This window comes from Geotrypetes seraphini, chromosome 5, assembly GCF_902459505.1.
Source record: "Geotrypetes seraphini chromosome 5, aGeoSer1.1, whole genome shotgun sequence".
In the NCBI taxonomy this organism is placed as follows: Eukaryota; Metazoa; Chordata; class Amphibia; order Gymnophiona; family Dermophiidae; genus Geotrypetes; species Geotrypetes seraphini.
The window spans coordinates 85,597,139-85,617,714 of NC_047088.1; the positions used below are offsets into that span (position 1 = coordinate 85,597,139).

General features: G+C 42.3%; 1 protein-coding gene across 2 annotated transcripts in view; it reads left to right on the forward strand.

Moving 5' to 3' along the window:
• Nucleotides 1-8,747, forward strand: part of LOC117360439 (DNA excision repair protein ERCC-6-like) — a 32,591-nt gene extending 23,844 nt beyond the window's left edge. The window contains exons 2-3 of one of the 2 annotated variants that reach the window (XM_033944184.1): nt 1,040-1,093; nt 4,604-8,747. In XM_033944184.1, the coding sequence (XP_033800075.1) occupies nt 1,040-1,093; nt 4,604-8,435 (3,886 nt within the window). In that variant the 3' untranslated portion in view covers nt 8,436-8,747. The remainder of the gene's footprint in view (nt 1-1,039; nt 1,094-4,603) is intronic. The other variant, XM_033944186.1, reaches the window with a different exon arrangement.
• The last annotated feature ends 11,829 nt before the right edge of the window (nt 8,748-20,576 follow it).

The following is a 20,576-nucleotide window of genomic DNA, read 5'->3' on the forward strand; positions in this document are numbered from 1 at the left end:
TTCCGGTGATCTTAGCCTTCCTGCAGGCCAGTCTAGAAAAGGGCCTTGGCAGTTGCTTCCTTCAAGGTACAAGTGGCAAGCTTTTCCTGTTTTAGAGCATACAGGGGTCCCAGTTCACTTACAGCTCATCCAGTTGTGACTAGATTTCTCAGGGGGGTGCTTTCATTTGCGGCCATCCTATTCCTTTGTGGAATCTAAAAGTTGTGCTAAAGGGGCTTACTGAAGCTCCTTTTGAGCCACTTAAGGATGCATCCCTTCTGGACCTTTAGTGTTCTCATGGTGACTTGTTTTCGCAAGGCATATTTCTGAACTGCAGGCTCTTGTAGAGAGCCCTTTCTCTGGATCACTGAGACAGGGGTTTCCCTCTGTACAATTCCTTCTTTCCGATTTTCATGTCAACCAGGAGATTCGTCTACCTATTTTCGACCCATGGGGTTGGAGCAGAAGGATAAAATCTTGTGGAGAGTCTTTCTCCCCTACATAGAAAAGACCTATGACTTTTGTCGTTCTGACCACCTGTTTGTCCTGACTAGCCAATCTAGGCGGGGTAGGCTGGCGACCAAGGCCTCTATTGCCAGCCAGATTTGCATGGCCATTTCGTCAATCTTTACTGCAGGCAATGAGCAGCCGCGGTTTTTTTCTCAAAGCTTTCAAAGCTTGCTCGACCAGGGGTGTCGCAGCTTCATGGGTGGAGTCTTGAGCAGTTCATCCAGCTGAGATTTGTAGAGCAGGTACTCGGTCTTCCCTTCATACCTTCATGAGGTTCTACAGAGTGGATATGGCGGCTCGGTCTGATGCTGCCTTTGGGGGTCACAGTTTTGCAGGCAGGCTCATCTGTCCCATCCTAAATATTGCCATTGCTTTGGTACATCACTTATTACAGACTCCAGAGTAGATATAATAGCATGGAAGATTAGGTTCTTACAATTGATAATCTTCATTCTGTAAATCCATGGAGCAGTATGTACGCCCTCTGTCTATTCTGATTATTTTTTCTGTATCGCTTGCATTTTCTGCCTCTGCCGTTTTTTCCTTTCAGGCCTAAGTATCTTCCATCTAGCAGACGGACTCTGCAGGAGATCATTCTGCCTAAGTGAGTACATATCTTTGCCGCTGGCTAGGTTTGAGTTAGTGTTCATTGCACACAGCAGGTTGGTTGATATTTCTGCTATGTTCATGCCAGTTTTTCATGTTTCCTGTTTATTAATTGTTCTTTTATGTTGCAGAGCAGAACTGAATTGTGTTATGTTGGGGAAGTTCCCTATGCCCCCTTCTGTGTATGCTTTGTTTCAGTGATGTTAGATTGCTTTTGGACTCTGCTAAGTGTTCCTCTGCTAAGTAGGAGGAGCAGAAAACAATGTATGTGGCTTTCTGTAAGACCCAGTTTGCAGGTACAGATTGAACACCTTTTGTTACAGACTTGAGTGGGGATTTATAGAATGAAGATTATCAAAGGTAAGAACCTAATCTACCATTCAAGCTGAAGGCATCTTGCACATGGAACCACCCCCTTTGCTTGGGTAACGGTTTGTCTATATAGACACAAGCTATAACCTGGGCAACAGGTTTGGCACCACAATGTTTCCTAGCCAGACTGTAGTTGCAGAAGTGCTTGCACCTAATGAAATCAGAAAAAAACCCTACCAAAGTAATTTCCTCTTCCTGATTGGCTGAAGAACAGCTTTGGTATGGGTAGGAGCTGAGGAGGGTGTGAGGGAATTAAACACTAAATAGAGTCTTTCCGCAACTGCAACATAGATTTAACACTTTTTATATAAAACCCTAACGGAGCCTCTAAAGGCTACATTATTGTATACTCTAAACCAGGGGTGCCCAATACGTCGATCGCGATCGACCGGTAGCTCAGGAAGGCAACGTGAGTCGATCACAGAGCCTATCCCAGGCTCCGTGATAGACTCGCGTTGCTTTCAAAATCTACCTGCCGATCAGCCTTCTTCTCTCCGATTACCTGGTGAAGACAGCTTCCCTCCCTTCCACTCACTCACTGCCCTCTTGCCCACAAGCAAATTGAACTCAGACTGCGGGGCTTTAACACTGCGTGCACTGGCTTCCCTTCTTCGAAACAGGAAGTTATGTCATTCCTGTTTCAGAAAGGAAGCCGGCGCGAGCAGTCTTAGAGCCCGCCCCCCCCCCCCCTGCCTGGGTTCAGTTCCTCTAACAACGCGTGCAAACTCCGGCCTTGGGGCGCGACACTCTGGTAGCTGGCTGCAGCCGCAGACGCGTCCCGCACGGCCACAGCGGCAAGTATTTGGACTGCCGAAGGGGCAGGACGCGGCAGCCATGCTCTGAGCGTCGCCTTCCCTCCCCCGTGGAACGTTTCCGTTCGTGTCCGCCCCCGAGGAGAGCACCGCCGAACATAAATGGGTGAGTGCCATTCTCCCCATATATTTTTCTGTCACCTTCTCCCGCTCCAGCATCCCCAGAGCCAGAGAAGGCAAGTGGCTGCGTCCGTTCCTTCACTGGGGCTTCTCCAAAAGGCAGGACAAGTAGGGATTAAAAATAAAACAAAAAATATTATAATGCATCTATATTGCTTGGCCACTAGCTGGCAAGTCTGAGAGGCCCAAACCGGACATTATAACTGTGGGGTGATGCCGCCCTTTACCTCCAGCCGGTCTAGCAAACATGGAGGCGGCAGCAGACGCACAGTAAATGCCACAGGCTTCCAAGAGAAGGGAAGGAAAAGAGAAACCAGACCATGGAAGGAGAGAGAAGGGAAGGAGAGAGAAGGGAAGGAGACAGATGCCAGACCAGGGGCAAGGAAGGAGAGAAAATGCCAGATAATGGAGGGGGGAGGGAGAGATAGAAGAGAAGGAGAGGAAAAAGATGCCAGGACATGGAGGGAGGGATGGGAAATTAAGAAGACAGATGCCAGACCAGAGAGAAAGGAAGGAGAGGAGATGCCAGAGCATGGCAGGGGAGGAAGAGATAGAAGGAAAGGAGAGAGATGGCAGGCCATGGGGTTGAGTAGGAAGGAAAGGAGGCATGAAGAGAGAGAGAAAGAAAGGGCCGGGAGAGAGCAAGAAAAAGTTTAGGGAGGGAATGAGGTCTGGAGGAGAGGAAGCATACAGGCTAAAAGAAGGGAAGAAATATTGGATGCACAGTCAGAAGAAGAAAGTGCAACCAGAGACTCATGAAATCACCAGACAACAAGGTAGGAAAAATGATTTTATTTTAAATTTAGTGATCAAAATTTGTCTGAATTTTTATCTGCTGTCTATTTTTTGCACTATGGCCCCCCTTTTACTAAACCACAATAGCAGATTTTAGCGCAGGGAGCCAATGAGCATCAAGAGCAGTGCTGGCATTCAGCGCAGCTCCCTGCGCTAAAAACTGCTATTGTGGTTTAGTAAAAAGGGAAGGGGTGTATATTTGTCTATTTTTGTATGGTTGTTACTGAGGTGACAGTGCATAGAGTCATCTGCCTTGACCTCTTTGAAAAAAACCTGGAATAGGAATGATAATTAACATTTTCTCAGCGTACACTGAGCTTTGTTTTTTTTAAAAAAATTTTGTTGGTAGATCATTTTGCCTTGGTCATTTTAAAAGTAGCTCGCAAGCCCAAAAAGTGTGGGCACCCCTGCTCTAAACCAATGGTCTCAAACTCAAACCCTTTGCAGGGCCACATTTTGGATTTGTAGGTACTTGGAGGGCCGCAGAAAAAATAGTTAACGTCTTATTAAAGAAATGACAATTTTGAATGAGGTCAAACTCTTTATAGTTTATAAATCTCCCCCCTGAAGGCCTGCATGTTCCCCCCCCCCCTTCTTTGCAGCATCCTCTGGCTTCTCCCCTGGTCTCCCGGTCTTAGTTTCAGTTAATTACCGCAGCCTGCAGAGAGGATCGCCGGAGCTGTAGCATTCCTTGCAGGCTGCCATCGGCCTCCGCAGCACATTCCCTCTGCTACGGTCCCACCCCTCCTGTGACATCAGGGGCAGGATCGCGGCAGAGGGAATGTGCTGCTGAGGACGACGGCAGCCTGCAAAGATTGCTACAGCACCAGCAATCCTCTCTGCAGGCTGCGGTAATTAGCTGAAGGTAAGAGCAAGAGGCCAGGGGGAAGCTGGAGGACGCTGCAAAGAGCGGGTAGCACTAGTACAGACCACGGGCCGCAAAATAGAACCTGGCGGGATGTATGTGGCCCCTGGGCCGCAAGTTTGAGACCACTGCTCTAAACTGACTGTTGAAAAAGCAGAGTACTGAACCAAAAAAGTTAAAAGGAAAGAAATTATATAATGTATTGAACTTTTTCTCAAGTCTGAATGCCAGCAGGTAGGATATTCCAGTGCAGTTTTTCTTCCCCTTAACAGATCCTCACTTAGCACCCATCACGGATTAGTGTTTCTGGTGGTACACAGAAATAATCTATAGTGTAAAATAAGTTTATTTTCTGTTGTTTGTCTGTAAATAAAATCTGCAGCCATTCAAGTGCATTGGCAAGTAGGTGTGAAAGTTTCATCTTATAAATAAGGTTGGCAATAGGTAAATGTATGTGTAATAGAGCAATTTAAGTGATAAGGCTACTAGAAGCTTAATCAAAATTTATGTTTTTGGTTTAAGCGTATGAAATTGTATTTTGCAGTTATGTCAAGAAAGCAAAAGAAGAAGCCAGAAATGGAAATCTGACACAGTCACTTGAATTATTCAGACTGGCAAATGAAATTTGTTCAAGTGAAAAGGTGAAAAGCAGAATTAAGAAACTAGAAGAAGTCCTAGCAGAGCTAGATCTTCAAGAAGAGCAGGAAGATGAATTTGTTAATGTTTTGGACAGTGATTTAATGATTTACAAAGACCTATACAATAAACTTTATAAGTATCAGAAAGAAGGAGTGGCTTTCCTATACAGTCTCTATAAGTGTGGCTATAAAGGAGGCATTCTAGCAGATGATATGGGTTTGGGAAAAACTATACAAATTATTGCATTTCTCTCTTGCATGTTTGATGCTGAAAGTATAAAATATGTACTGCTGGTCATGCCAACAACACTCATCAGCAACTGGAAAAAGGAATTTGCCAAATGGACTCCAGGAATGAGGGTGCATGAATTTCATGGCACTAGTAAAAGTGAGCGTACTAAAAACTTGGAAAAAATTCAAAGAAAGGGTGGTATTATTATTACAACATATCAGATGTTGATAAATAACTGGCAACAACTTTCTAGCTTTAATGGAAGAGAGTTTGTTTGGGATTACATAATTCTGGATGAAGCTCACAAAATTAAAACCTCTTCTGCTAAAACAACTAAATGTGCACATTCTATTCCTGTAAAGAATCGAATCCTTCTTACAGGAACACCTGTCCAAAACAACCTGAGGGAGATGTGGTCCCTGTTTGACTTTGCATGCCAGGGAACTCTGCTTGGAACATCAAAAACATTTAAAATGGAATATGAAAATCCAATCACAAGAGCAAGGGAGAAGGATGCTACCCCAGGTGAGAAAGCCCTGGGGTTAAAGATATCAGAAAATCTTATGAAAATTATTAAACCGTACTTTCTCAGACGAAGGAAGGAGGAAGTTCTCAATAATAAGTCCACTGAAATGGAACCTAATGATCACAGTGACAGCAATCAAAAGTTTATTAGTGCTCCTATACCATCTCTTTCAAGGAAAAATGATTTCATCGTATGGGTGTGTCTTGGATCAGTACAAGAAGAAATATACAGAAAGTTTCTTTCTTTGGATGAAATTAAAGAATTGTTGATGAGCACACGATCACCCCTAGCTCAGCTGAATGTTTTGAAAAAGTTATGTGATCATCCCAGATTATTGACAGCAAGAGCTTGTATCCAGCTTGGTCTTGAAGGACATGAACAATCCATATCATACAATGAAAGTGAAGAGAATGATTATGTAGGAGCTCTAAAGATTGACCATATTTCTGATGAAACTCTGATTCAAGAATCTGGAAAGCTGGTATTCCTAATGGAACTTCTAGTAAGACTTAGAGACGAGGGCCATCAAACTCTTGTATTCTCTCAGTCAAGAAAAATGTTAGACATTCTTTATCGTATCTTGTCTAATAAAGGTTTTAAGATCATGCGAATTGATGGAACAGTATCTCAAATTGCTGAGCGAGAAAGAAGAATTAATATGTTTCAGAATAGTAAAGATTATTCTGTGTTTTTGCTTACCACACAAGTAGGAGGAGTAGGCCTGACTTTGACTGCAGCTGACAGAGTAGTAATCTTTGATCCAAGCTGGAATCCTGCTACTGATGCTCAAGCTGTAGATCGAGTTTACAGGATTGGGCAAAAAGAAAATGTTGTGATATATCGGTTGATTACTTGTGGGACTGTAGAAGAAAAGATATATAGGCGACAGATTTTTAAAGACTCATTAATAAGACAAACAACTGGTGACAAAAAGAACCCATTCAGATATTTCACTAAACAAGAGCTAAGGGAACTTTTTTCTTTGGATGATACTCAAACCTCCTCAACTCAGATTCAACTTCAGAGCATGCATGCACATCAAAGAAGAACAGATACAAATCTGGATGAACATATTGCTTATCTTTATACATTGGGGATGTTTGGCATATCTGATCATGACCTCATGTACACAGCTGAAGCAGAATCTCATGAAGAGCATGATGTGAATGGAGAAGATCATCATTATATTCAGCAGAGGGTTCAAAAAGCCCAAAATCTTGTTCAGTTAGAATCTCAGATGAATGAACAACTAATGGAACAAATGAAAAGTGGAACAGAAGGTGCCTGGTTGAGACAAGCAGCTGTTTCTTCCCAACAAGTATTTGCTTCCAAACCAAACCAAAAGAAACTACCTAACAGTGAATTTAACCCCAACACACAGCATGTTTCACCACCTGTCATTGTTGATCTTACACAGAATATTTCAGATGTCAGCTGCCAAATGACAAGTCTAGTTATTGAAGAATCAGATGAAGAAATGATGACAGAAAACCTTTCTGACTTAGATAAAAATGTATTACAGAAGTCAGAGTGCAGTGAAACTGACAAGCACTCAAGGTTTATACCTTCTTCTACATATCCCTTGGCTCATGATGATAAAAATGGAACTGAAGCTCATCCTGTTAATGCTAAGGGTGATGGCTCTCTTACATCTGGGCTTTTGTCATGCCAGTTAGTAGAAAATTCAACACCGAATATTAATAATAAGCAGATGACTTCTGTCCATTTGCCTTGTGACTACTCTACTGTAACTGAACTTGAGCCAATTATAAGTGATCAGCTTGTGGACAGTTCCATGTTTTGTAATGTTCCTGTACCATCCAACAATTTGAAGACCACAAATACAAGCAGAACTGCTGGTGAGTGTGAAACTTCACAATCTGCCTCAAGCAGAAAATTATCACAAAGCTTATTTAAAGTCACTGGAAACCTTAGATCTGATCTGACTGAGGCCACTCTGGAAGACAAGATCAGCCTGGAGAGTAGCTTTCTCAAATCTAGCTCTCTATTTCAGTCCGACTTCAACCTTATTTTGGAAGATACAGTGGAACACACAAACAATAGTGAAGCTCATCTTAAAGCAGAAAATCATTTATGTAAATCTACAGAGAATTCTTGTGTAAAAGAAAATTATGGGAGTTCTCATCCTGGAGAAAGTGATGGTGAATATTCAGAGGAATCTAATCTTGCTTCATATGATGAAGAACTGAAAGATGAAGATCAATTTTTTTCAGTTAAAAAGAAAAATATTAGGAGAATTGTTTCAGATGATGAAAATGAAAGCAAGTCTTTATCCACATGGGAGGAAAATATACATGAAAAGGGATTTTCTCCTGAAGTCAGTCCTTTATGTAAATCACTAAGAGGCATCAGTGCTTCTACTCCAAAAAATAGTTCTCTAGCAAATAGTCTCTTTTCACCTTCGAGAAGCACAGGTGCAAACAGATCTACAGCCTCAAAACGATCTCTGGTCAATATAGTTGTAGAGGATATGGATGATGTGGAAGAAATCTTAGAAAGAAAAAGTACAAGTACTGATGATACAGAGGAAATGGAAGATTGTGTTACAAAGGAAGCAGAAGAACAGTCACTTGGAGAAGCTCTTCCATTAGAAGGTACTGAACCCTGTTATTTGGATGAAGAAGAATCTGAGGAATCTGTGGTCGAGAGCTCCAATGAGACAGAAGATTTTCTTGACAAATCCACTTCTGACTATGAACTAGAGTCTGGAGAACAAATGGATTGCTTTGCTCAGAAAAAAGACCTAAAAGACCTATGCAAGAACGAAGTAATTGAAAGCAATGGGCTGAGTAATTCAAACTATTATGAAACTTTGGTAAAACAAGGGAAAGAATTGACTCAGTGTGGCAAACTGAAAGAAGCTTTGAATTGTTTGCAGCAAGCTCTTGATATCAAAAGTGGTGATCATGAAGTTATGCTGTTGATGTTGAATTTGTACAGGCAACTCTCGCAAAGTTAAATGTTGTAAAAATTGGAAGATCACTATCTAAATGTTTAAGTATAAAAGAGTTTAACAATATTTAGTAAAACGTATTGAGTGTGAGAAGTTGTGAAACTTGTATAAAAGGCAAGAAACTGAATTCATGAAGGTGATTTTGTACAAGGGTGTTTGTAATGTGATTTGTGGTAGATACTTATTCCTGAGATACCTAAGACTTCATTTTTATACATATTGATCTTGATAGAAACTACATAGATAATTTAAGTATTTTGTAAAAAAATATAATTGATTGATTGATTTCTGCAATTAAAAAAAATTGTTTTGGATTAATGGGCTTCAAAGTTACTTTGGGGATTATCACAGTTGAAAATTCAGTTCTGTTTGAAAGGGAATAGGTACTTATTTTGTACCTAGGGCAATGGAAACCTGAGTGACTTGCCAGAGAAGCAAACCTGGTTATTTAAAATAGTGGTCTATACTTGGCCTGCATTAAGTTGCAAATTTTATATAGTGTACGCTGTTCTATAAACGGTACTTAAAGGTGTGGTTTATAGAAAGTTCTTATGCCCAGGACCTACCCCTAACTTTAGACCCAGCCATTTGCATCAGCTGAAACGTGGTGCAGATACCCATTATTCTATGCCTATAAATCAAGGAAAGACCTGATCCACCCATGACCCTCATTTCTGCACCTCCATTTTTGACTTGTGTGCAACTTTTAATGAGCAAATGGACTAATTAGTTTTAAGATACCAATTATTGGTGCTAATTGGCTCATTCAATTTAATTGGGCTCATGCTCAAATTTTGTGAACACGATTTTTAGTGCTTTTTATAGAATTTTGGGTTAAGTGTCGCTGCAGCTTGCAGTGATGAAAAGTGATCCTGACTGAATGGCAATGTGTCTAGTAGTCCTGAATGCTAGGGTTATCAATCGGAACCCTCAAGTTGATTTCAGAAGGATGTTGCTCATCTTTTCAACTCTGCCTCCTTCCTAGTAGGCTGGTCCATAGAAACATGATGGAAGATAAAGGCAAAATTGCCCATCCAGGTCTTCACATTCGCAGTAACTATTATCTCTTCCTCGCTCTAAGAGATCCCCATGTGCCTATCCCACACTTTCTTAAATTCAGACACAGTCTGTCTCTACCACCTCTTCCGGGAGACTGTTCATGCATCTACCACCCTTTCTGTAAAAAAGTATTTCCTTAGATCATCCCATGCCCTCTCGTTCTAGAGCTTCCTTTCAAATGAAAGAGGCTTGACTCATGCGCCCTTTCCTCTAAAGTATACATATTGAGATCTTTAAGTCTGTCCCCATACACCTTATGATGAAGACCACATACTATTTTAATAGCCTCCTGGACCGGCACCATCCTTTTTATACCTTTTTGAAGGTGCAGTCTCCAGATTGTATACAATATTCTAAATGAGGTCTCGCCAGAGTCTTATACAGGGGCATCAATACCTCCTTTTTCCTACTGGCCATATCTCTTTCTAAGAACATAAGAACAACCTTACTGGGTCAGACCAATGACCCCATCAAGCCCAGTAGCCCGTTCTCACGGTGGCCAAACCAGGTCACTAGTACCTGGCCAAAATCCAAGGAGTAGCAATATTCCATGCTACCAATCCAGAGCAAGCAGTGGCTTCCCCCATGTCTTTCTCAATAACAGACCATGGACTTTTCCTCCAGGAACTTGTCCAAACCTTTCTTAAAACCAGCTACACTATCCTCTCTTACCACATCCTCTGGCAACGCATTCCAGAGCTTAAAATTTCCCTGTAACTTTGTTGAGTGTCCCCTAGTTTTTGTAATTTGTGATGGAGTGAAAAATCGATCCACTTGTACCCTTCTACTCCACTCAGGATTTTGTAGACTTCAATCATATCTTCCCTCAGCCGTCTTTTCCAAGCTGAAGAGCCCTAACTGTTTTAGTCTTTCCTCATATGAGAGGAGTTCCATCCCCTTTACCATCTTGGTCATTTTTTTAATTCTTTATTAATTTTCAAAACTTCAACAGTGCAATGCAACATATGATACGACAAAAGCACATTTAATTTTCACACGTTCATAATCAACCATTTTCCCCCACCCATCCATCCAATAATCATTCAATAAACACAAAAACATATATTGCCATAAAAACCTTACCCTATTCTGAATATTGATATCTTCCTACCCATCCCAAGTGTGAATATTCAAAAATCAATTTAAAACATAAAATAACCCCCTCCCACCCTTCCCTGGATATGTACCAAAGTAAACAAAAAAAACAGACTCAGTCAACAAACAATTATAATGAAGTGACATATGATGCCAATGGGCCCCATATTAATTTAGATATATTACCTTGCCCCAAATTCTCAGCATTTATTCTTTCATATCTATAACTAGAGCAAAGACTTGCCAACCAGAATGAAAAATTTAAACGATCACAGTTCTTCCAGTTTCGAGTGATCATCTGGATGGCTATCTCAGTCATAAGGAAAAGACGACCTTTATATTGATTTATAAGTGGCTTAACATGTAATATTGTACCACAAATAACTGCCTCCTATATTAGTGGAATTGATGAGTCCAAAATGTTATTTATTCTACCCCATATTGACCTCCAGAAGCTAAGTGTCAAAGGACAATAGAACAACAGATGACCTAGTGTCCCAATGTCTAAATGACAGTGCCGAATTGTTAGACTTAAACTAGCCACCAAACTAGTGAACTTAAATAAAAAGCTCTGAAGAAACTAGTTTCTTCAGAGCTTTTTATTTAAGCTCACTAGTTTGGTGGCTAGTTTAAGTCTAACAATTCTGTATGTGAAATCCTGTGCACAATTTTGTAAATGACAGTGCCAGCAGCATCTATTAGATTTAGAATTATCTAACTTATGCAACCTAACAGGGGTCCAAAAAGATCTATATAATAAAAAAAAAAAACCAACAACCCATATCTGTCTTGTAGATGCTTGGTCGTTCTTCTTTGAACCTTTTCTAGCGCCACTATATCTTTCATGAGATAAGGAGACCAGAATTGAATGCACTACTCCAGGTGAGGTCGCACCATGGAGCTATACAGGGGCATTATAACATTCTTAGTCTTGTTAACCATCCCTTTTTTAATAATTCCTAGCATCCTGTTTGCTTTTTTTTGACTGCCGCCGCACACTGGGCGGAAGGTTTCATCGTATTGTCTACGATGACACCCAGATCCTTTTCTTGAGCACTAATCCCCAAGGTGGACCCTAGCATCCGGTAACTGTGATTCAGGTTATTCTTCCCAATGTGCATCGTTTTGCATTTGTCCACATTAAATTTCATCTGCCATTTGGACGCCTAGCCTTCCAGTTTCCTAAGGTCCGCTTGCAATTTTTCACAATCCACATGCGTTTTAACAACTTTGAACAGTTTAGTGCCATCAGCAAATTTAATCACCTCACTCGTCATTCCAATTTCCAGATCATTTATAAATAAGTTAAATAGCACCAGTCCCAGTACAGACCCCTGCGGCACTCCACTGTTTACTCTCCTCCATTGAGAAAAATTATCATTTAACCATACCCTCTGTTTTCTAGCCGATAATATAACTGAATTTTGCCACCTATCCAATGACACTTTAATTTTCTCAGGAGCTTCTCGTGAGGAACTTTATCAAAAGCTTTCTGAAAATCTAGATACACTATAATCAATCGGCTCACCTTTATCCACATGTTTATTCACACTTTCAAAGAAGTCGAGTAAATTGATGAGGCAAGATCTCCCTCGACTGAGCCCATATTGACTCCCTCTCATTAAATCATGTTTGTCTACATGTTTCACAATTTAATTTTTTTTATTGTTTCTACCATTTTGCCTGGCATTGAAATGAGGCTTACCGGTCTGTAATTTCCTGGATCTTCCCTGGAGCCCTTTTAAAAAATCAGCATAACATTGGCCACCCTCCAATCTTCAGGTACTACAGACGATTTTAGCAGCAGGTTACAGATCACTAACAGTAGGTCAGTAGTATCCTGGGATGTATACTATCCGGTCCTGGCGATTTATCACTTTTTAACTTGTCGATTTTGGCTTAGTACATCTTCCAGATTCACTGAGATTTCTTTCCGTTCCTCCGCATCATCACCCTTGAAAACCATTTCTGGTTCAGGTAGATCTCTTACATCTTCTTCCGTAAAGACCAAAGCAAAGAATTCATTGTCTTTACGCTATGGCCTTATCCTCCCTGATCTCCTCTTTTGCTTCCACAGATTCCCTCACAGGTTTTCTGCTTCTGATGTACCTAAAAAAATTGCTGAGTTTTTGCCTCTTTTGCAAGTTTCTCTTCATATTATTTCTTAGCTGTTTGCCTCTAAGTTGCCAGTGCTTGTGTTTCTTCTTATTTTCTTCATTCGGATCCTTTTTCCATTCTTTAAAGGATGCTAGTTGGCTCTAATAGAATTTTTCACTTTACCTTTTAACTACGCCAGCTCTTGTTTCCTCTTCTTTTCACCATTGCCGACACATGGAATACATCTGGTCTGGGCTTCCATGCTGGTATTTTTAAATAACATCCATGCCTGGTTTACAGTCCTAACCTTTGCAACTGATCTTTTTAACCATTTTCCTCATTTTATCATAGTTGTCCTTTCAAAAATTAAACGCCCCTACAGTAGATTTCTTTTGCGACGTTATTCCTGGTATCAGCTCAAATTTGATCATGTTATGATCACTGTTTCCCAGCAGACCCAACACAGTTAACTCCTGTACTCTTGCTTTCATTCCACTAAGGACCAAATCTAAAATAGCACTCGCTCTTGTCGGTTTCTGATCCAGTTGCTCCAAGAAGCAGTCATTTATGACATCTAGTAATTTTATCTCCCTAGCACTCCCCGATGTAACATTTTAACCAGTCAATGTTGGGATAATTGAAATCAAAGAAGAAACAAAAATATGACACAGATATGATCACCCCACTGAACCTGTGCTACAATACAAAATACAGGAAAATTGCAGTATAGTACACTCAGCTCAACAAAGCATAAATGTTTGTGGAGAAAAAAAGCCTCAGTTAATGCTTTATGGGCTAAAAAAAACTCCACAACGATATATTCTGCCAATCTATCAAATTGTCCATGTATTATTTAGTCCACAGGATCAGTCAGCATCAAGTCAAAAAACACACTGTGTAGCAACACCAAATACTATTGAAACTAAGCAAAAAAACCCACAAAACTTATTTGTGATCTCTTCTAGTCACACCGCTTCTGCTTGTTTCAAACACCAATACCCCGACAGGGAATCCCTGTTTTGCCGGTCCATGCTCCAGTTATAGCATTCTAACGCGCTGCAATAAACTTGGGTTAATCCAGTGGTTCCCAACCCTGTCCTGGAGGAACACCAGGCCAATTGGGTTTTCAGGCCAGCCCTAATGAATATGCATGAAGCAAATTTGCATGCCTATCACTTCTATCATATGCAAATCTCTCTCATGCATATTCATTAGGGCTAGCCTGAAAACCCGATTGGCCTGGTGTTCCTCCAGGACAGGGTTGGGAATCACTGGGTTAATCCACACCAGGTTTCAGGAAAAATGGCACCATTGAGCTCTGCCTCTCTGTGGGAGGTGCTCAAAGCTGTAAGTAGTCTCACTTTTCCAGGTCACCGGAACACACATACATCCCACCTACATCTATTCCCTCAGTTTACTAGGTATCTTTGGGGCTCCAATCGAAGTGAATCAGTGCTCATTTGATTCTGCCATGATGAGCTGGCCATTGAAAATGGCCTCAGAGGCTGGTGTTTGAAAAAACCTCCATGGTAGGTCTTTGAAGAGAAATCCCTCCCCATCCCCCCTTCTAACTCATGAGAGAATCTGCTCCCTTTTATAAGAGCGTGTGTGCTTGAGGGGAGGGGACTGGCATGCAAATCTAATGACTAAGGTTACCAGATTTCTTAATGAAAAGGACATGTGGTCCTACCCCCACACAAATTTAATTTCTTCTCTCAAGACTGGCCCACATCTGGAAGGTAAATTGTATGATGTCATTGTGTCACATCTGCGCATGCTCGGAGGCCCTCAAGACATGGCCCCAAAGTTGGGGCCTTGAAAAACCCAAACTGACAGATTTGGGAAATTCTTCTGGATACCCGGACAGACCTCTAAAAGAAGGACATGTCTGGGTTGTTGTAGACATCTGGTAACCTTAGCAATGGTAGACCTCCCTTGCAACTGGATCACATTTGCACGGTTGGATTGATCCAGTCTAGGTTTTTCCCCTATTGCATGCAGTGGTATAGTAATGGGGGGGGTGGACTGCTCCAGGCGCTGGCACCTCTCTGCCCCATGCCATGCTTGTGCCCTCTTCCCCCCTCTCTCTTTAAATCTTCACCAGTGTGAGGAACTTGCCTGGCCTTTAGCTCGTGCCAGCCTAGCTCCTCTCTGAAATCACTCTGGGTCATGGGGCCAGGTCGTGAGATCAGAGGGAAAATCAACCCTGGTGCGAGCAGCAGTTTGGAGAAGTTCGCATTGGTGAAGATTTAAAGAGGTACAGGGGAAGGGAGGGTGCTACCTACCCTTGCTATGCCACTGATAACATGTAGGAACTTGTAGTCTTACTTCACTTATTGAAGGCAGTGGGGAAATCAGAACTATTAAGTCACTGCTGTAATGGGAACATGGGTTGTCAAGATATTGTGAACTGTTAGGAGTCACTTTTGACAGTAAATTTTCTTATCACAACCACATTAGCACGGTTGTTCAGAAATGTTTTTATCGTCTTAGAATGATACTTTCTCTTGCTATGTTACTAGATCCAGCTTTTTTGAATACATTAATCCATGCTCTAGTAATTTCTTGCATAGACTACTGTAACGGTCTTGATAAAGGCATTACAAAAAAGGAAATTAGATGGCTTCAGATTGTGCAAAACAGCTATTAAGATCATTTGAGGCGCTAAGAAATATGATCATGTCTCACCTCTCCTATTCAGTGCACATTGGTTACCCGTGGAACATAGAATTAGTTATAAAATCTTACTTTTAACCTTTACAACAAGACTTTTAATCTAAGATCATAAGAATTGCCGCTGCTGGGTCAGATCGGTGGTCCATCGTGCCCAGCAGTCCGCTCACGCGGCGGCCCTCTGGTCAAAGACCAGCACCCTAACTGAGACTAGCCCTACCTGCGTACGTTCTGGTTCAGCAGGAACTTGTCTAACTTTGTCTTGAATTCGACCACTTAGTGACCCCTTTGCGACCTGATTTCCCTCCGACCCAATTCACTAACCTCTGTCCCAATCATCCTCCGATCCGCGCATGCAAATGAGAGGGAACAGCATTCAAGAACATAAGAACAAATCTTACTTTTAACCTTTACAACAAGTTATTAACCTTTAGAACCTTTACTTTTAACCTTTACAATCAACCTGAGTTTATTAACACACTTTTAATTCCTTATAATTCTCTAAAATCGCTTTGTTCAATGTCACAAAATCTTCTCGTCATACCTTGATTGAAATTAATCAACACATTGCATTCCAATAACTTTGCTGGCACTGATCCTACTCTCTGGAATTCACAGCCCAATCATTTGTGCAGTGAATCCGAAATAAAACAATTCAAATCAAAATTAAAAACATTTTTGTTCCAGGATGCCTTTGGACGATAGCTGTCCTTTTAAGGACAAAAAACAAACAAATTTTATTGCTTTTTACCCTTACCTATTTATTGTATTTTCCTTTTTTGTTTCGATTTCTCTTTTACAATTGTAGTTCTTCCCTTTTTTCCTATTGTTTGAAGTAAGTCCATCTATCTTATTATGGGCTCCTTTTATCAAGCTGCGCTAGCAGTTTAACGTGTGTAATACCGCGTGCTAAACTGCCAGCCACGCTAGCCACTATTGCCTTCCTTGAGCAGGCGGTAAATTTTAGGCCAGCGCGGGGGTTAATACGTGATGAAATGTCACATGCGTTAACGTCGCATGCGTTAACCCCGCATGCGTTAACCCCGTTATAAGAAGAGCCCTATGTGTTTTGTTAAGTTGTTTTAGTTTTATCTAGTGTCCCTGACTTTAAATCTGTTTTTATGTAAATTTTATATTGTACACTGCTTAGAAATTTGATTAAGCAGTTTAAAATTTTTTTTAATAAACTTGAAACTTGTTATTCACAATGAGCAATTTGCATGCACTGCCTATAGGCAAGTTGATTCCTTGCAATTCAGAATAGAGAATAACCAATAATCCACCAAAGAGTTCCACAAGGAGAGTGAGTGTGAAACTGATTATCTTTATAGTCTTTATTAACCAGTTGTAATATACTGTACATGCTGCAATTCACAGGCAACACGGTAAAAGAATTGTGGTATGAACTCAACACAGCTCTTGTTTCAGTCACAAAAGACCCTCTTCTGGGTCCGTTGTTGCTGTAAACCACAAAGAATGGATTGCTAATAAGCAAAATAATAAATCATTTTTCTGGAGCGGTTGCAAAAAGTTAAATAAGGGCATTCTCCCTGTGACAAGAATGGTTAGAGGTAGGTGATTACCAAAGACAATTTTGGCACGTAAAACAAGAGCTTAAATTGCCAGGAACATCTCTCAAAAATCAAACTCCTTCCTCTTCAAAAACTTTCCCAAATCTCTGGAAGGTTCTGGTCCAGGAAGTCTTAATTTCTAAGCTGGTTCAGAAAACAAAAGGGCAGCCTAGGACCTCTAATACTGCTACAAAAAAGGCAAGAGAAAATAAAAGCCAGCAGGAGGGAGTGGAGCCCAATGCCAGATAGCCTTGTACAGTCTGTATCCCACATGAGGCAAGAGGGAAAAAAAGCTATGGTGGTTGAACAGAGCCTGTTGCTGGATAGAATTTTACAATCTGTCCCGCACAGGGCGAGAAGTGAAGGTTTGACAACGCCAGTGTGTTGATCATTTTATTGTTATATAGTGCAAGTGGGAGAACTGCAGCTTTGGAGAGAGGAAGGCATCTTGACTGGTAAGTGAATACTGTGCTGTCAGGAATACACCACATATCATCCTCATCATGTTTGGCCTGTGGCAACTTCACAACTAGCATTTAAACATGGGTAGCCTGACCCTACACCCATGGGTGAGTGGTGGGTGAGGCTCTGATCACCTTGTTGGGCAGACTGGATGGACCATTTACTGTGTTACAATGCAGCCAAAATCTGCAGGCAGTCTGCACTCATCGGCTGGAAACCCAAAACAGAAAAAGACCCCAACTATATAGGCACAAAAATCAAAAATGGAAAGAAAGATAAATTCATACAGCTAATTTGTTGAATTTCAATTTTACACTTTCATACTTTCTTTTAGGGCCCCTTTTACAATGCTGCAGTAGGGATGCTGTCCATTTGAAAGTGGTGTGTTTACTTTGGTAGCATCGCTACCATGTCTTTGTAAAACAGGCCCTTAGGGCCTGATTCGCCAAAGTGCATCCCGATTTTAGGCAGCTGTAGGCGTCCTACAGCTGTCTAATCAGCCAATCCGGATGCACGTTTTTTTAAAAAATGCTCCCCAGGCAGGCCACCTATATTGAAGGCGCCTCTGGGAGCCTAGGGAGACCCGCAAGACGCCTAAGCTCGCCTAAAGGCCTTAGGCGAACCTAGGCAGCCCTACGCGTCTCCCTAGTAGAGGAAGAGACGCTTAAAATGTAGGCCAGCAAAATGCTGGTCTACATTGTAAGTAGATGCGGCCACTATACTGATCACGGCAAGGGATCTCCCTGCTGCAATAAGTATAGCGGCCGTGGCCGCCTGTCCCATCACCGGCAGGAGGATGCCCAACTCCTCCTGTCGGAACCCCGAACTCCCCCTCCCCCCAAACTGTTAATCGCTGACAGGAGGATGCCCAACTCCTCCTGTCCGAACTCCGGACCCCCCTCCTCCCCAAACTCGTAATCGCCGACAGGAGGATGCCCAACTCCTCCAGTCCGAAACCCGGACCCCTCTCCCCCCCAAACTCGTAATCGCCGACAGGAGGATGCCCAACTCCTCCTGCTGGAAAGCCCGACGACCCCCCGCCCCAACTAATCTCCCTCCCCCAACTAACCTTTCAATGTTGGTCGGCTGGACGGGTCTTGCTGCCGTCCAGCCGACAGGCCCGCCTCGTGGAAATGAGACGGGCCCGCCCCTTCCCCGCTAAATCTAAGGCCTGATTGGCTAGGCACCTGGGCCAATCAGGTCTTAGGATTAGTGGGGATGGGCGGACCCGCTATGCAGGCTTCTAGAGCCTGGGCCAATCAGGCCTTAGATTTAGCGGGGAAGGGGCGGGCCTGTCGGCTGGACGGCAGCAAGACCTGTCCAGCCGACCAACATTGAAAGGTTAGTTGGGGAGAGAGATTAGTTGGGGCAGGGGGTCGTCGTGCTTTCCGGCAGGAGGAGTTGGCGATTACGAGTTTGGGGGAGAGGGAGATCTGGGGTTCGGGGTTCCGACAGGAGGAGTTGGGCATCCTCCTGCCAGTGATGGGACAGGTGGCCACGGCCGCTATACTTATTGCAGCAGGGAGATCCCTTGCAGCGATAAGTGTAGCGACTGTGTCTAATTTAACCCGATTCTCTAACCGGCGTCTGTACCATGGACGCTGGTTACAGAATCGGGGTTTAGTGTAGGACCGATTTTGTATAGGACACCTCTCCTGGGCGTCCTATACAGAATCAGGGCCTCAGTGTTCATGTTTAAACTTTGGTTCCTTCAATTACTCAGCCCTCATGAACTGGCTTTTATATATTAGGCATGCTGACATCTTAAAGCAACTGCTAGGATTAAAAAGCACACACAAAACAAAGACTATGTGATAAGTCTTAAGCAACGCTAGTGAATTTGGGCAAAATTAGGACAGTAAGAAAACATGTATTAAGATAAAATCTCTGGTTAAAAACAAAAGTATTAGGCAATAGAGGTAAGCCTTGAGGAGCAGGTAGATAGACTGAAAACAGACAAATCCCCGGGCCCGGATGGAATCCACTCAAGGGTATTAAAAGAACTGAAAAACAAAATAGCAGAATTACTCCGAGTTTGCAACCTATCCTTGAAAACAAGGGAGATCCCGTAGGACTGGAGAGTAGCAAATGTTACACCTATCTTCAAAAAGGGATCGAGAGGGGACCCGGGAAACTACAGACCGGTAAGTCTGACTTCGATTCTAGGCAAGATGGTGGAAGTACTGATAAAAAACAGCATCAGTGAGCACATAGAGAGAAATAGGCTACTGAAAACGACCCAACATGGCTTCTGCAAAGGAAGATCGTGTCAAATGAACTTTACTGCACTTCTTTGAAGAGATAAACAGACAGATGGACAGAGGAGATCCCATAGATATCATTTATTTTGACTTCCAAAAAGCCTTTGAAAAGGTACCCCATGAGCGGCTGCTTGGGAAGCTGTGGAACCACAGGGTGGAAGGCGACCTACACAGATGAGTTAAGCACTGGTTGGCAGGCAGGAAGCAGAGGGTGGAAGTAAAGGGCCACTACTCAGATTGGAGAGAGGTCATGAGCGGTGTTCCACCGGGGTCAGTACTTGGACTGCTGCTGTTCAATATATTTATTAATGACCTAGAAACAGGGATGAAGTGTGAAGTTATAAAATTTGCGGATGACACTAAACTCTGTAGCAGGGTTAGAACAGTAGAGGACCGAAGAATTACAAAGGGACCTGAACAAGCTGGAGGCGTGGGCAAATAAATGGCAGATGAGCTTCAATGTGGAGAAATGCAAGGTCATGAATGTAGGGAAAAAGAACCTGAGGTTCAGCTACAAAATGGGGGGATTAGTATTGGGGAAAAGTAACCTTGAAAAGGACTTGGGAGTGCTGGTGGACACCACAATGAAGCCAATGGCACAATGCGCAGCGGCCTCAAGGAAAGCAAACAGAATGTTGGGTATTATCAAGAAGGGTATTACAACCAGAACAAAGGAAGCTATCCTGCCGCTGTATCGAGTGATGGTGGGCTCGCATCTGGAGTACTGTGTCCAGTACTGGTTGCCATACCTATAGAAAGATATGGCGATACATAGTAACATAGTAGATGACGGCAGATAAAGACCCGAATGGTCCATCCAGTCTGCCCAACCTGATTCAATTTAAATTTTTTATTTTTTTTCTTCTTAGCTATTTCTGGGCAAGAATCCAAAGCTTTACCCGGTACTGTGCTTGGGTTCCAACTGCCGA